This window comes from Protomyctophum bolini, assembly GCF_963924005.1.
Source record: "Protomyctophum bolini genome assembly, chromosome: 8".
In the NCBI taxonomy this organism is placed as follows: Eukaryota; Metazoa; Chordata; class Actinopteri; order Myctophiformes; family Myctophidae; genus Protomyctophum; species Protomyctophum bolini.
The window spans coordinates 8,700,872-8,717,079 of NC_137869.1; the positions used below are offsets into that span (position 1 = coordinate 8,700,872).

The window sequence follows — 16,208 nt, forward strand, 5'->3', positions numbered from 1 at the left end:
ACAATATAACATTACAAAAAAGTAAATTAAGTGAAACAGTTGGAATTAGTGCCTCCTGGGAACATTTATTTTAAACGGTGGCCGTTAACATTTCAGCGAGTTCAGTCACTTCAGTGTTGATGAAAAACCTGCGTAATCGTGGCTTTTCAATTCAATAACAGTTAGTGCTAGTCAGGTTTTGGATTCAATACGATTTAACACTTTACATGTCAGCAAGGTCACACAGTTTGCTACACTTTATCATTAAACATTACAGGGAAATAAATGTATCGTTTTCCACTTTCACATACACCCTGTAGTACACGCACACCCATTTGAGAAACATTGCACTACTCTACTCTGCTCTCGCATATAAGATATCATTATTTTATTGAATTAAGCACTTCAGATCACTTTTGTATAGCTTGTTTGAAGTCGTGAAATACAACTGACATACACAACACACGTTACATAAATTACGAGCAATTCACTAACATTTCCAAAGAGAAAATCTTAGTATAATGGAAACATGAACAAAGTTATTGATTTTAGTTTGTATTTGTTACTCGAAAATTGCATTTCTTATAGTAACAGTGATTGTCCAATCCCAGCGTAGCAATAACCGTTTCTAATAGTGATGCACCGCTAGGTAAATTATTTAGTTTTTGTTGTTTTTATTTCTCCAATACAAGAAATATATTTTCAGAAGCTACAGCTTGGTGGGCTGTAGATAAACAACAAACCAACATAGCAAAATGTATGCTTATCAACAACAGATAAATATCGGCTACTGTCAGTTAACGGTTAATGTCAGTTTTATTTGCCAACACCGATAATGGCAAATATCGGCCGATACCTATGTTGTGTGGCCGATACATCGGTACATCCCTATAGTTTCCATCAACCATGGTATTAACTATAATTTTTCCAAACTTTCCGTGTGTCGCTGACTCACGGACAACCCGGGGATGCATTGTGCCAAGTTGGACAGAATCGAAACGAAACCTGCAAAAGCAATTCCAGGCTTCCAGCTACCCAGACCAGTTCCTTTCCCGAAGGCCTAAGCCAACATCTGCCATGTGCCAATCTGGGTACCCTCTTTAAGAGTCTTTAGCGATGTGAAAGTAAGTGCAGGGACATTTAAAAGGGCTAAATAGTTGTTCTACAAACATGACACATTTACTGAACCAGTATTCAAAGACAAACAAGTGTATTTATATATAAATTGCATTAGTGATAGTCATGGAAATAAGTTTCTCTCATTTAAAGAATAAGCAACATTTAAAATGAGTGTCATTTACTGACAATAATTAAAAATCAAGCAAAAAGTCATTCCCATTCCAAGGACAGGAACGTCTTATCTTGCTGTGGTCAACAGCTGTAATTACGCAATCTGAAGCCTGTTGCTGTTAAAAGGATCACAAAACAAACACCAGCATCCTGACGCAATGCACAGCTAGTTAGTTTATTCATGACTTGTCCATTTATCCATTTATTAACTACAAAGTCAAAGTCGTACTCACCTTGCAGTACACAAACCCTCCTTTCTGATGATGTTAACAGTCAATTACTAGAGATGTGGTTTCTCCCTCTGAGATGATCCTTTGGGGTGCATACATTTGTTAGACATATTAACAGTCCGGCAGGCATTAGTTCTACAACACTGTCCCAACATACGCTGCTGGTTACAACTAACCTGTGCTAGTGCGGGTTAAAACTCGCCTGTGGCTTCTGACATGCGTGGCAGGTTAAAACAAAGCTGTGGTTTCCTGTAAGGTTAGGGTTGGGTTTTGGGTAGGGTGTCAGACTCATGACTGTAGGACTGTTATAACATCGGACCAAACACATGCACCCTGATCCTTTGCCTGTAGTCAATTTTGTTTGTTGAATGTTTTGTTGCCTTGTTGGAGAGATTTAGAAGAGATTTTGGAGCTCTAATTATTTTGGCAAACCACTTGCTTCTGCTTGGCTCAAATAACAGTAACTGTGTGAGGCGGAATGGTCTATTCGACCAACACCTTTCTCCCCTGTATGAATCCTCATGTGTTTCCTCAGATCACTCATTTGATTAATGCCTTTCCCACAAACTGTACAAATACATGGTTTTTCCCCTGTATGGGTCCTCATGTGTTTTTTCATATCACTCTTTTTTGAAAAGCCTTTGTTACAGACTGAACAACTAAAGGGTTTTATCCCTGAATGAGTCCTCATGTGCGTATACAGATTACCTCGGTTGTTAAAGGGTTTTTCACAAATTGTACAACTAAAGGGTTTTTCACCTGTATGAGTCCTCAAATGATTTCTCATAGTACTCATTTGAACAAAACCTTTTCCACAAACTGTACACCTGTGAGGTTTTTCTCCTGTATGAGTCCTTGTATGGGCTTTCAGATCGTTAACATAAGCAAAAGGTTTGCTACAGAAAGCACAGCTAAAGGGTTTTTCCCCAGTATGACTCCTCATGTGTTTTTTCACATCACTCATGCAAACGAAGCCTTTGTTACAAACTGAACAACTATAAGGTTTTTCCCCTGTATGAGTCCTTGTGTGGATCTTTAGATTATACATTTGACCAAAATCTTTACCACAAATAGTACAACTATATGGTTTTTCCCCTGTATGAGTCCTCATATGTACGTTCAAATTGCCCTTTAGATTAAAGCTTTTACCGCAAACTGTACAAACAAACTTTTTCTCCCCAGTTTGACTTGCCATGGATGGAGTTTGTTTTGATAATATCAGCTCCTGGGACAGCTTGTTGTTGCTCAAACACAACGATTGTCCTTCACCATTTTCTGTCTTGTAAGATTTCAGTATGTTCAAAGCTTCCCTGGTCTCCTCCCAGTCGTCGCTGTCCTCAGTGTCAGATTCACGACAGTGTGAGGAGAGGAGGCGGACATGACTTGTGGGTTGCGACACTCCACGGTCCTCTGCATCGACATGTACCTTCATGGGACCGGTGGAGGTGCTGGCTACAGGCTCCGTGTCTCTGTTGTCGACCTCGTCTTCACTTTTCACTGACAGTAATGTCAACATGGACCAATCAGCCACCGCGTGTTCTTCTTTGATCTGCGGAGGCTCCGGTTCCTCCTGGGCCAGGCTGGGGCTCCTCTCCTGCTGCTCAGGGGAAGCCTCCTCTTTACCAATAGGGAGGTGCAGGAACTCTAGGCAAAATATCAAATGAGAGAAAACAATATCTTTCATCAAAATGTAATATGAAAAACATTTTAAAACTATGTTGTGGGAGCTTCCTGCCCTTCCACATACATGAAATTCCATAGGCAGTAAATACAATTCTCCCTACTCTCTTTTGGGCACGACACACAATGTTTTAGATCCTAGTAGACTTGAAAAATAAAACCCATCAGGCATACTGTTACTGTACAAGCAAAAACACAGATGCTCCAGTCATGTGAAGATATTCTTCCTGCTTAATAGAATGTGATTCTAAAACTAACCTACACACCTAGAAAAGAATATTCTTACAGACCAAACTACTTTAAATTGATTGTTATCTTGAAGAGTATCTCTGAACTATCTAAGAAATCTGGCATTCCTGTGTGTGTGTGTGTGTGTGTGTGTGTGTGTGTGTGTGTGTGTGTGTGTGTGTGTGTGTGTGTGTGGGGTGCCTGTACGATGGTCATGTGCATTTATTTCCTATATAATCTTATTTTTGTATTTAAAGTCTGAGAAATGATGATCTGATATTTTAACCACTTCAAACCCAGTATCCCTATTTTGGGGGAACGTTCAGCAAAAGTAGCAAAAAAAAAGACATCCTTAAGGACCCCAACCTTAGACAGGATTACATCATTATCATTGATGTAATGATGTCTGCTTCAACTAATGTCTGCTGGTCGACAGACCAAGTGATTGCTTTAGTTTTTTCACCTGACAGAGTCTTGTTACCCCTCGCGTTTCTATCAAGTGATGTCGAAGTTGACCCATCAGCCTCCTCTGGTCTTTGAAGTAGTTCCTCCTGTTCCTCTTTGATCTCTGGTTCGTCCCGGACCAGACTGGGACTCCTCTCCTGCTGTTCAGGGGAATCCTCTTCACACACAGGAAGGAGTAGGAGGTCTAGAAGGAGGGAAGAGGAGCAAATAAATGGTCCTTTCTGAATGGATAAGAAAACCTCAGTGATGTTGCGTGCCCTGCATCTCGGACGCATATAAATACAATACAAGGACGCAGTGATGCGTGGAGGACATTATATTCCCCCTGATGAATGTTCAACAGACCAAAACCTCAACCATGTTTTGATTAGTAGTAAAGTAAAGAGTCAAAATAAAGAAGTTCGTTTTTTTCGTACCTGAGAGAGAAAGACTGTTCCTGTCTACTAATATCAACGGTGAGTCATCATCATCTGCTTCCTTTGGCATTTGAAGAAGGTCATCCTGCTCTTCCTTAATCTGTGGACACTCAGCTTCCTCCTGGACCAGATCACTGGGGTTCCTCTCCTGCTGGCCAGGGGAACGCTCTATAGAGGGAGAGAAGATGCAGCAGACGTTAGCAAAGAGAAAACACTCTAGTCAGAATCAGAACTGTCTTCATATTGTCCACGTCACGTCGTTTGAAAGACCCCCTCCATGTTCAGTGGCAATTGTTAAGTCTAACAATATTGTATTAACCATAAAACAACCAATGTCTATTTCTCAAATTCTACTATCCTTGTGGGGACACTTGGTCCTCACAAATACAGGTACAAAAAAAACACTCTAGTCATCTTCATATTGTCCACATCATGTCGTTTGAAAGACTATATGCTGGATAGTCTGCTGCGAGGTTACTTCTTGGTGGGAAATAAATAAATAATTATAGTACGATATAATATAATACAAGAGAGCTTGGCACGCGCGACAGTAAGAAAACTAATATTCTTTATGCCGTTTATTTACATACATAACATGTGTAAACTTGAAACATTATTGTACTGTAAAAAGGTCTCTTTTCCCTTGATCTTTTTTAGTATAATAGTATTAGTTTACTATAATTAGATTAATACACGATAATCAACACTAACACTTTAGAACACACCCAAATGAAATCATACAACGTACGTGTTCAAAAAATCATTCAATCAAAGCAAACGGCATAAACAATATTAGATAGCATCTTCTACAAAACAGAAAGTTACAAGTTACTGTCGCGCGTGCCAAGCTGCCAGTCTCTTGTATTTTTATTTCCCACCACGGAGTAACCTCCAATCAGAGGCATGTGGGGTGTTACCATGTCTATGCTCGGACGTAGAATAGATATACGCGTTCCTAATACATGTAAACGACATGAAATCAGCTTGTGACTGCAATTTGTTCCTGTTCGCGGATGACTCGGCCCTGCTGGTCTCGGACAGGGACATCACAAATTGCAGTCACAACTTCAATTGAAGTTGAAAAGGCCCTCAGCTCTGAATTCGGTAGAATCTGCACATGCTGGCTCACTGACAACAAACTATCATTACACCTGGGAAAAACGTAATCCATTCTCTTTGGATCAAATAGCAATCTCAGCAAAGCTGACGGCTTCTCAGTTAAAGTGGGTGACAAATTTGACAATGTTATCACACGAAAAGACAAGATTACCAATACGTTCCATCCTGGAGGCCAATCTTTCCTGTGATAAAATGGCTACCAATGTAATGAAAAAAAGTCAAGCAAAGAACAAGATTCCTGTACAGGATCCTGTTCAGATTTTACAGGGGTCAGTTTCGAATTGCAGCTGTCCGTAGGTGCCCTTTGAGAGCGGTTTTGAAGGAGTCAAGGGAATCGCATGTCTTGATGACTGTTGGTAGGGCGTTCCACATTTTGGTGGCATAGGAGTGAAAATAATTTTGTCCACCCCTAAGATACCCATGTACGAGTCAAAAGAAATACCTTAATGTCAACAAAGTCTACAATCACAACACCAGAGGGGTTCCACAAACCACGTTTAACACAGATTCGGCTCAAACAAGGGGTTACATTAATTTCACTCCTCTACATAATTAGAGAATATAGAATAATTGTTATTTTGATCAACGTTTGCCTGTTATCTCTCCAACATCAATGCAGCATTGGAATTGTGGACAAAACATAATCCAACAATATACAAATATTTAGTTTTAGGACTTTTAAGTCGAGGGTAAATCTCATCAAATGGTTCGCGGGCCTCAAATGCTGAATAAATAATGGACCTTGAAATGAAAAAGGTTGGAAACCTACCACTGATATGACTTCCACGGGGCAGCCCCCGGAATGTTAGAACCTTTCGGGACCCTTTTCTGCATTTATTTGTGGACCGCGGTATCGCCTTTTCTGAAAAGGTAACCGAAACCGAGGGTTCCTGAAAGGGGTAGCAGGACTGTAAACTCTGAGAGCCTCTCAGGGAAATAAGGGAATCATTTTTTTTATGAATTGAACATGGTGGACCCTCTTGTAAACAAGTGTAATGTTTAATTGGGTCCACTCATAGTTAACAGTCTTTGTATTAAGTTTGTGCTTGAAATGTACTGTAATTCTGCAAACTGTTAATAAATATTTCAATCAATCAATCAGGTTGATTTACAACTCGATAAGAATGGGGGTCCATGCAATTAAAGTTTGATTTGTTAAGCTACAGACAATATAGTGACTTCTGACTTGTCACTTGGCAAGGAGTCTACCAACCTGTTCTGTGTGGTTTTAAAACCACATCCAGGATTCTCTGTTGCTGCTCAATCTGTTGTTTGGAGCTGAAAGCCTGGTCCTCGTATTCTGTTACGATTCTTTCAACCACCACAAAGATCTCCTCAGCGGCTGCACAGAGCCGCTCGTTGACGAAGGACCTCAGTGTTTGTAGTAAAGCCATGATTTGCAGAATTCATTTAAATATTAAAACGATCGGAACAGCTTGACAGACTGACATAAGCTCTGTTGGTGTGTCTGTTAGCTATAGAGCCATCTTTAGCACCAAACAACAACAATGCAAAGGAGTTCCGGGTCATCGATGACAGTTTCAAAGATTCACCGTGAACGTGCTGCCACCTGCTGGTGGCTCCTTTTCATTACAGACTCAAGCACAGGGAAGATTCTATAAAATTCACCTCAAAGGGTTTGATTGATTGATTGATTGATTGATTGATTGATTGATTGGGGGGGGGGTTGTATTTGAAATTAAGCATTATGTGGAATAATTCAAACTAAAATACAAATACAATGCTCGTGTGTGTGTGTGTGTGTGTGTGTGTGTGTGTGTGTGTGTAGCATGTGGCATATGTGTATATTTCTTAATGTTTAGTTAGTTGTGTGTCAGTTTCAAGCCCAAAAGATCGCACAACACATCATGATGTGTTGTGAGCTTGTAGATCTGCTGTTGTAGGCACAAAACACAAGAACTAACTACAAATGAAGGCTTTTCAATAAGTGTGTGTGTGTGTGTGTGTGTGTGTGTGTGTGTGTGTGTGTGTGTGTGTGTGTGTGTGTGTGTGTGTGTGTGTGTGTGTGTGTGTGTGTGTGTGTGCACGCACACCTACATGTGTGACAGAGAGAGAGTGAACTTTGTTACATGTCTACAGATAGTGTGTCAAAGCTCCACCTCTTGCCAGTCTGAATCGAGACGATAAGATTCACGTTCAGATCAAACACAACCTCCAGTGAGAGAGAACAGACTGTCTTTAGATCCACAGCTAGAGGAGGGAACACTGACCCAGACCACTGGAACTATACCTGAACACTGACCCAGACCACTGGAACTATACCTGAACACTGACCCAGACCACTGGAACTATACATACCTGAACACTGACCCAGACCACTGGAACTACCTGCTGGCTCTATCAGCTGAATGGACTTTAACAACAACCACTTTCACAGTCAAAGTAAACTTCATTAGAATATTCTAAAAGGAGTGTTACCACCACTGACTGCATTTCCTGTCTCGGGCATTTGTAGCTAAACTCTGACACAAAATGGCTTCCAACGCATCTCGCCCAGAAGAGGATTATTGCTGTCCTGTGTGTTGTGATATCTTTAAAGATCCTGTTATACTGCCGTGTAGCCACAGCTTCTGTAAAGCCTGTCTGCAGGAATGGTGGGGGAAAAGAGAAAAAAAGGAATGTCCCGTTTGTAAGAAGAGATCATCAATTGATCCACCTCTTAACCTGGCTCTGAAGAACCTGTGTGAGGCCTTCGTACAGGAGAGACATCAGAGAGCTTCAACTGGGTCTGGGGTTCTCTGCCTTCTGCATGCTGATGAGAAACTCAAACTGTTCTGTCTGGAATGTCAACAGCCAGCGTGTTTTGTGTGTCGAGATTCTAAAAGACACGTCAACCACATTTTCAGACCCATCGATGAAGCTGCACCAGAACACAAGGAGAAAGTCCAGAAATCCCTGAAGCCTTTACAGGAGAAACTGAAGGTTTTTAATGAAGTTAAAACAAACTACGACCAAACGGCAGAACACATTAAGGTCCGGGCCCGGCACACCGAGACGCAGATGAAGGAACAGTTTAAGAAGATGCATCAGTTTCTACATGATGAAGAGGAGGCCAGGATCACTGCACTGAGGGAGGAAGAGCAGCAGAAGAGTCTGATGATGAAGGAGAAGATCGAGGGTCTGAACAGAGACATATCAACCATTTCAGACACAATCAGAGCCATCGAGGAGGAGCTGAGAGCTGAACACGTCTCATTCCTGCAGAACTACAAGACCACGATGGAGAGAGTCCAGCTCACACCGCAGGACCCACAGCCGGTCTCAGGAGCACTGATAGACGAGGCCAAACACCTGGGAAACCTGGCCTTCAGAGTCTGGGACAAGATGAAGGACATAGTCTCCTACACTCCTGTCGTTCTGGACCCCAACACTGCTCATCCAGAATACACCCTGTCTGATGATCTGACCAGCGTGAGACGTGGAGAGAAACAGAAGCTCCCTGACAATCCAGAGAGGTTTGACTGGAGGCTCCGTGTCGTGGGTTCTGAGGGCGTTAACTCTGGGACTCACAGCTGGGATGTTGAGGTTGGAGACAATACAAAATGGTGGCTGGGTGTGTTAGCGGAGTCTCCTCCGAGGAAAGGAGACAAACGTGAGGGTCAACATTATTGGGCCATAGGGTTCTATGAAGGTAAATACAAAGCAATCTCCTCCTCAGGGCCAGTCACTGATCTCTCATTGAAGCAGAACCCCAAGAAGATCAGAGTCCAGCTAGACTGGAACAAAGGAACACTGTCCTTCTCTGATCCTGATACCAACACACACATCCACACCTTCACACACACCTTCACTGACACACTCTGTCCATACATTGGCAGTGATCGTACAGTTACTGTCCCTCTGAAGATGTTACCATGGAAGGTCAGTGTGACTCTGGAACCACGTAGTTAGACATGATGATGATGTTGTCATGTTATGGATAAATGACTGCCTATTGTCAATAATCAAAAATTACCAAAGTTACAGATAATGGTTTCCATTGTCTGCTATCACTTTTCAATATAATGTAATCATAATTATCAGTACTAATGCCAACAATATCAGGATTATTCGAATTATTTTAAAGGTGATTAATATTAGGGATTCATGTATAAATTAATTTATCTCAGTAGTAATCATGTTGAGGAATTGAGATACTTTACCATAAAATGTACACTATTATATTTATACTGTAGCGGTGTAGCCTATATCTCTGCTATCAGGAAGAAACCACATAACTCCAAAATGTTCAGTTTTTCAGGAAATTAAAAATATACATTTATCAGAAAATGAAGAAAACCTTATATTTTGAAAACAAAGCAATACTGCCTCATCACAGTTGGTGTTGTAACTTTATATACTGTCAATTAGTTAGAGGGGGAGAGGTGGTGGAGTTAGCTGCTTTAGCACACATTTTGAGGGTCCAATGGAGTTAAGAGGTTTACTACTTTGTATTGGTTAAATATTTTCTAAACCAAACACAATCGTAAAGGGTGTACAATAGCACTGATTTATGCAAAGAATAATAATCAAAAACCTCAAAAAATGTTTCCTCCCGACAGTAACAAATTATACTTTTACACTTGTACTGTAACTGTACTGTACTTTTTACACAAATTCCTAAAATGTAACAATCACATTGGATGAATCTCTTTATGACATTATATAGTTGTATGATGGTTAGCAGATATGTTAAATATTAGCTAGTGTTAATGTTAATTACTTTTATGAAACCATGGGATGAGGTAGACTATGAAACAGGCGGGGGGGGGGGGGGGGGGGGGGGGGGGTAGTAGTGCATCCCCGGCCGATAGGTGTGATGTGACGGTTTGGGGGAACATTTAAAACAAAGGCGGCTTGCATGCTGTGGTTTGCCATACTAAAGCAAACAATCTTTTGTTGTTTTCCTTGTTTTATCGCCCCCTCTCTTCAAAGTTAGACTGGGCCACGGCCCGTGTGGCACAATGGAACCTACCCCGGTGCTAAGAAGTTATGAACCCTGCAGTCACTTGAATCACTGATAATAAAATGATAACACCATAATAATAAAGGATGCAAAACTCATCAAATCCTTGAATTAAGTTACGTCAGTTTAACAACTTTAATCATCACACCCACACAGAGCCTTTGTTCTAATAGCTAAAGAAAAAACTGTACTATAAAAACTAGCCCAAAATATCAAATAATGTAAGAAAGAGGCAAAACTTGTGAAAATAGCTGTACAGAGTGCCCCTGATGAGCAGGGCTGTCTCCGTTGTCAGTGTGTGAAAGAGTTCATGTTTAACCTACTGTACATTGTAAAGTACTTCAAAAGTACAGTCAAAGTTCAGTCTGACACAATAAAACATAACTTTTTATTGCGACCGTAGGTTGGAAACTAGTTTACTACGAAAACCTGCAGAGGCGTCTGTCAGTCACTCCATATACTGTATAGCCAGTACAGAATTCATTCCATATGTTGATCTGACCTCATCAAACCCTGTACACTCAAGACACGCTCCATATATGGCCAGTACAGAATTCATTCCATATGTTGATCTGACCTCATCAAACCCTTACATCTCCATAATGTGAGGTTGCTTCTCGTGTTACTGGTTTCATTCTCTATTGTTTTCCTTCATAAATAAAACACTGTGCTGACTTTGACACATCTCACTCAACATTACATTTTGTGTGTGTGTGTGTGTGTGTGTGTGTGTGTGTGTGTGTGTGTGTGTGTGTGTGACATGTTTTATTACACTGCCAATGCAAATGTGCAACAAGGCACTAAGACATGTAGTCATATGTAGGCCTATAATTAAAAGGGAATAAAGTGTGTTAAAGCAGAGGTGCAGAGATTTAGAGATTTTAGATCAAATCTAAAATGAGTGTGTGTGTGTGTGTGTGTGTGTGTGTGCGCGTGCGACGTGCATGCGTGTGTGTGTGTGTGTGGAGGAGGGGTGAGGGGTGGACCAACCATCGGGTGAGAACCAATCAAAAAATACTAATTTGCATTTCAACGATGCATCATGGGACAAACTTCTGTTAAACTAAGTTATATATTTTTTAAATAATAGGCTACTATTAAAATAGGGTAGGAACATTCAGAGGCATATATACCTGGGGTCCTGGGGGATGGGTGTGTGCTTTTGGATGTGAGGGTGATCTGCGGCATCTGTCTGGGTTGATTGGGCTGATCTGGCTGGTTGTGTCCACTCCCGAAGCTCTGCGTTCGGTGTCAGAGGACCTTCCTTCCCACTGCCTGGCGCATCGTTGATAGTAGCTCCACTCGCCCTGCTAGGACCTCCAGACAAGCTCAAGGCCCATTTGTAGGACGCGTAGGGAGGTCAAAGCTCCACAACTCCATCTTTCATCCCATATTTGATAGTTAATAATCACTGCATCACCAATAGCAAAAACAAGAAACAAAACAATTATAACATGTTCCATTTAGTCATGATGTCTGGAGTTCTATATAAAGTACCTATTTGTCCTTTTAAGTCAAACTCTCACCAGTTCAGACTATGTATTTGTTCATTTCTGGCCAGACAAACATGCACCCTTCCATTTGTACCACCTACACTGTATACTGTATGTTCTTTCTGGTCTCTTTTAATCTGTATTTATCTATTTTAAGGCAGACACTGGAAGCTGCTCTCTAAGAATTCCTCTGCTTTTATGCAGATGGTTAATAAAGTATCTTGAAGTCTGTATGAGCATTATGTCCAGTGATCATGAAGTTCTGCCATTCACTTGAAAGAGGACACATACTTTCCACAGATTGATTGATTGATTGATTGAAGTATTTATTAACAGTTTGCAGAATACATTTCAAACGAAAGCACAACTCAATACAAAGACTGTTACTATGGACACCATAAAGCATTACACTTGTTTACTACAATAGGGTCCACCATTTTAAATTAATCAGAACATGTAGAGACGTACAAAATAATTTTACGGGGGCCAGTTTCGAATTGCAGACATCTGTGTTTGAGAGTAGTCTTTTTTTTTTAATATATATATATATATATATAGACAAAAGCTGGGCATTGGAGTGCTGCACCCTATGGTTGCACCACTCAAAAACAAAAATATAACAGTGCAGGGTTTCTCAAAGTGGGTGCCGCCGTGCCGCCCGGGGCACCCTATAGGTTGCTGTGATGCAAGTCCAGAGGTGGCTCAGAATATTTCATGTATGTATGTATCACCATAACCACGTAGATGTATACTTATTACTTGCACTGTACTTGCATTCTTTTCAATCTACACCAAATCTCTTCCCCAAAAAGAGATAATTTACAAGCTCACGTGTTGCGTTGCCGACACGTGAGCTTGTGGATCTGCTATTTTTGGGGAATGTTCCCCCCAGAGTGGTTAAACTGTAATATTCAATATTTACCATCCATAATATGAGATAAATGTGCTATAAAGTAATGTAATTCAAATGTTTGAGAACCTCTGACATAGTGATCAGTCCAGGCTATTTAACAGCCATATTAAGACAATCAGAACAATTCTGCCCATCGAAGAAAACGGAGGAGGACAGCTACTGAAGCACAATCTGCACAGAGGAAGAGACAAGCCTACTATTTACTGTGCAGACAATATCAATACCCCAATAAACAAAGAGGAATGCAAATAAAATACAGGTACGTAGATTGAGAGTCACGCCATCATCATACATTCTCTCACAGTGGTGTAGAAAGTAGTCACAATGATGCACTGTGAGCTTGCAGATCTGCTATTTTAAAATGGCCGAAATGTGTATTTGTTAATGTATGTTTTGTAATAAATAATCAAAATCCACAAAGTAACTAGTAAAGTAAAGTTTTCAAATACTGTACATGTAGTGGAGTAAAAGTACAATATTTGGATCCGAGTAGAAGTAAAAGTATCGGAAGTTGGAATTACTCCAGTAAAGTACAATTACCTCAAAATTGCACTTAACCCATTCTGGGTGGGAACCCCTTTTAACCCATTCTGACCTGAGATCAGATTCATACGAGGTTTCCACTGGACACACACTGGTCTGATGAACCCATTCTGACCTGAGATCAGATTCTAAAAATGTCAGTCGTTCTTCGAATTTTTCAAAAATAGCAGACCTACAAGCTCGTATCGCGCCACTCGGTGGCGCGATATGAGCTTGTAGATCTGCTATTTTTCAATAGGTAAAGCATAACATGATGCTAACACCAAAATGGGTGCCCGGTCAGAATGGGTTAAGCATTAAGTTATACTTTAGCTATTGAAAAATAGCAGATCTACAAGCTCATATAGCGTGGAACTTACGAGCTTGTAGGTCTGCTATTTTTGAGAAATCGTTCAAATGTGTCGCAAATCTTTGAATATATATTCTTTCAGAGCGAATGTTTTTAACTCCCTGGAACTGCATATTCTCAGATGGGGGTCAGCGGCCAAATACATATAATTCTAGGGGTCCTTGACATGAAATAGTTTGAGATCTGAATCGTTCCCCAGGTCAAAATGGGTTAAGTACAGTACAGTACAGTACAGTACAGTACAAAGCAAATGCACTTAGTTACTTTCCACCACTGCTCTCACAACACCATAGAGTATAAAGAAGGATAGAGAGTTAGAGACTGATCGTCATGAATCCACGGGTCCGCCTGCAGTCCTTCTTCTTACCACTAGGGCCCAGTGCTTCAACGTTGGAGCGCCTCACTGGCCCCTTGCACAACACCGGCTGCTTCCTCGTCGAAGCAGCCTGCCTTAACGAGAGCTGCCAGTTCTGGGGTGAACTCCATCTCCTCCAACACGTCCACTTCCAGTTCCGTCACGGACAGCTGTGGCAGACCGGTATGCGAGGGAGCGTACACCGCCCGGTGCGTCTGACCCCCGAGGCTGCGGAAGACGCCAGCAGCGCGTTCATAAAAGGGGCAGTCTGCCGAAGCACAGTCTCCACTGCACTCTGCATGTAGAGCCCGATGACCTGCGACATAAAAGATTAAACTAAAAATTAAATTAAATCTAATCTTGGGGGGTCCTTGACATGAAAATGTTTGAGAACCACTGACATAGAAATAGAAACATAGGGACTTTCAGAAAACTGTCAGGATTTAGAAGATCGTTCCCAGGTCAAATACGAACTAACCTTCCTGGAACCCTCTCCTGCCAGCCTCGCCCAGGTTGGCCGTGATGAGTGCGCGCGCCTCCTCGGTGGCCTGCAGCCTCTGCAGCAGGCTGCAGAGACGGGTTCCCTGCAGGTGGGTCACTGCTGCTAGCTTCTGTACAACCACCATGTCGGCTGTGATGGTGAAATCTGGCGAGGCCTCAGGGAAAAGGTCCTGAGAACATGGATAGAACTTTAGTGTGTGTCTGTGTGTGTGCGTGTGTGTGTGTGTGTGTGTGTGTGTGTACTGTATGCATGCATGCCTGACAAACTGCTGACAAATAAATACATCCACAAACACACACACACACACACACACACACACACACACACACACACACACACACACACACACAATCAGTACAACACCTGTATCAGCTCTTCTTCGCGCCTCTTCGTCCGCTGGGCCTTCTTCTTGATCGCCTTCCTCTTATACTGCTTCTTCATCCTCTTGAAGCGTGATGGCGGGCCGCTGTCGTCAGCGTCGCTGACAAAGAATGTCTGTAATCTTTGCCGCGCGGCCTCCAACCTTTTCACAGCACTCTCTGCCCTGGAGCGGAGTCTCTTTATCCTGGCCTTCATCTTTGCATTCAACGCGCTCCTGCTCGCCTGCCCCGGCCTCAGATGAAGCCCATCCGCTTGGAGGAGGCTGTTGTCATGCTCCTCTACACGGGCCATTTCTTCTGCAAGCCTCGGCGGAATCTTCTCAAGCTTCTCTATATTTTGCCGACAGGTGATGATGTCGTGCTTGCCTTTGATCTTGAACCCGGTCTGGAGGAAACGGCCACCGGCAGCGGGATTTGGGCCGCATACAAACTCTATCACGGCTTCTACGTGGTCGAGTGTCTTTGTTATTTTGAAAGACCTGTTTCTTTCCAGCATCAGGTCTTTCTGAAACAGTTTGTCGTTGCACACTGGATAAGACGCCTGATAAAAGGCTGGTAGGATTTTGTTGAGGAAAAGGGTCTTTGCAGACTTGGGATGTGGGTGCCACCCGAGGGAAAGCTTCCTTTTCTCTGAAAGCTGTGAAATGAAACACAACCATTGGTTGGTATACATTATACAGCATAATGAAACACAACCATTGGTTGGTATACACTATACAGCATAATGAAACACAACCATTGGTTGGTATACACTATACAGCATAATGAAACACAACCATTGGTTGGTATACACTATACAGCATAATGAAACACAACCATTGGTTGGTATACAACATAAACAATTGAAATGTATAAATGAAACTTGAATGCTCGCCATACACTGCCCACAAAACCAACATCTTAAGAGATGAATAGCACTTTATCTATATTGCACTTTGAATGGATCAGCAACTTTCTTTCACAAATGTTGTTTGCTCTCTCTACTTTTTAATGTTTTTAAACAGCTTTGCCCGCTCTTTTTGAACACGTCTATTGTTTTTAAATGTGAAGCACCATGAGTTGTGGAGAACAGTACTTTGCTCCCCTGTGTGAAGTCACAACAATAACTGATTCTGATAAAACAAACAAATGTACCGGTCTATTTAAAACAGATGCTTCTGTAGAATATAAAAGGAAACATACCCGATCAAATTTGGAGACTGCTGGTGTCTCAGGTGGCGGTGTTGATTCATGTATGTGTTGGCCAGGGGCATGGCCACAATACCCACATGATTCATGTATGTGTTGGCCAGGGGCATGG

The 16,208-nt window shown here is 41.8% G+C and overlaps 3 protein-coding genes across 3 annotated transcripts; 1 reads left to right on the top strand and 2 right to left on the bottom strand.

Annotated features, from left to right (window-relative positions):
- Positions 1 to 802: 802 nt before the first annotated feature.
- Positions 803 to 6,895, bottom strand: LOC308320616 (uncharacterized protein). The gene is made up of 4 exons (XM_080771163.1): positions 6,621 to 6,895; positions 4,289 to 4,456; positions 3,871 to 4,056; positions 803 to 3,143 (listed from the first exon to the last, which is right to left on the bottom strand). The coding sequence occupies exons 1-4, from the start codon at positions 6,799 to 6,801 to the stop codon at positions 1,918 to 1,920; spliced, it is 1,761 nt and encodes a 586-aa protein (XP_080627289.1). The 5' UTR covers positions 6,802 to 6,895; the 3' UTR covers positions 803 to 1,917.
- A 1,005-nt stretch (positions 6,896 to 7,900) lies between these two features.
- Positions 7,901 to 9,319, top strand: LOC308319591 (nuclear factor 7, ovary-like; the record flags this gene model as incomplete). Its single annotated transcript, XM_080769693.1, has 1 exon — positions 7,901 to 9,319. One exon carries the CDS (start codon positions 7,901 to 7,903, stop codon positions 9,317 to 9,319), a length of 1,419 nt encoding a protein of 472 aa, XP_080625819.1.
- Positions 9,320 to 12,264: 2,945 nt separating this feature from the next.
- On the bottom strand, positions 12,265 to 16,173 carry LOC308319800 (uncharacterized protein). Its single transcript, XM_080769987.1, has 4 exons — positions 16,091 to 16,173; positions 14,892 to 15,545; positions 14,505 to 14,697; positions 12,265 to 14,342 (listed from the first exon to the last, which is right to left on the bottom strand). The coding sequence occupies exons 2-4, from the start codon at positions 15,402 to 15,404 to the stop codon at positions 14,056 to 14,058; spliced, it is 993 nt and encodes a 330-aa protein (XP_080626113.1). The 5' UTR covers positions 15,405 to 15,545; positions 16,091 to 16,173; the 3' UTR covers positions 12,265 to 14,055.
- Between the last annotated feature and the right edge of the window lie 35 nt (positions 16,174 to 16,208).

Excerpts from the sequence above, each read along its gene's own strand:
- LOC308320616 (XM_080771163.1), bottom strand. The coding sequence starts at position 6,801 with ATGGCTTTACTACAAACACTGAGGTCCTTCGTCAACGAGCGGCTCTGT. Across the intron at positions 4,057-4,288 it reads GAACAGTCTTTCTCTCTCAG|ACCTCCTACTCCTTCCTGTG; the intron begins GTACGAAAAAAA and ends CCCTCCTTCTAG. Across the intron at positions 3,144-3,870 it reads GGGTAACAAGACTCTGTCAG|AGTTCCTGCACCTCCCTATT; the intron begins GTGAAAAAACTA and ends TATTTTGCCTAG.
- LOC308319800 (XM_080769987.1), bottom strand. The coding sequence starts at position 15,404 with ATGCTGGAAAGAAACAGGTCTTTCAAAATAACAAAGACACTCGACCAC. Across the intron at positions 14,698-14,891 it reads GCGAAGAAGAGCTGATACAG|GACCTTTTCCCTGAGGCCTC; the intron begins GTGTTGTACTGA and ends CCATGTTCTCAG. Across the intron at positions 14,343-14,504 it reads CAGGAGAGGGTTCCAGGAAG|GTCATCGGGCTCTACATGCA; the intron begins GTTAGTTCGTAT and ends TTTATGTCGCAG.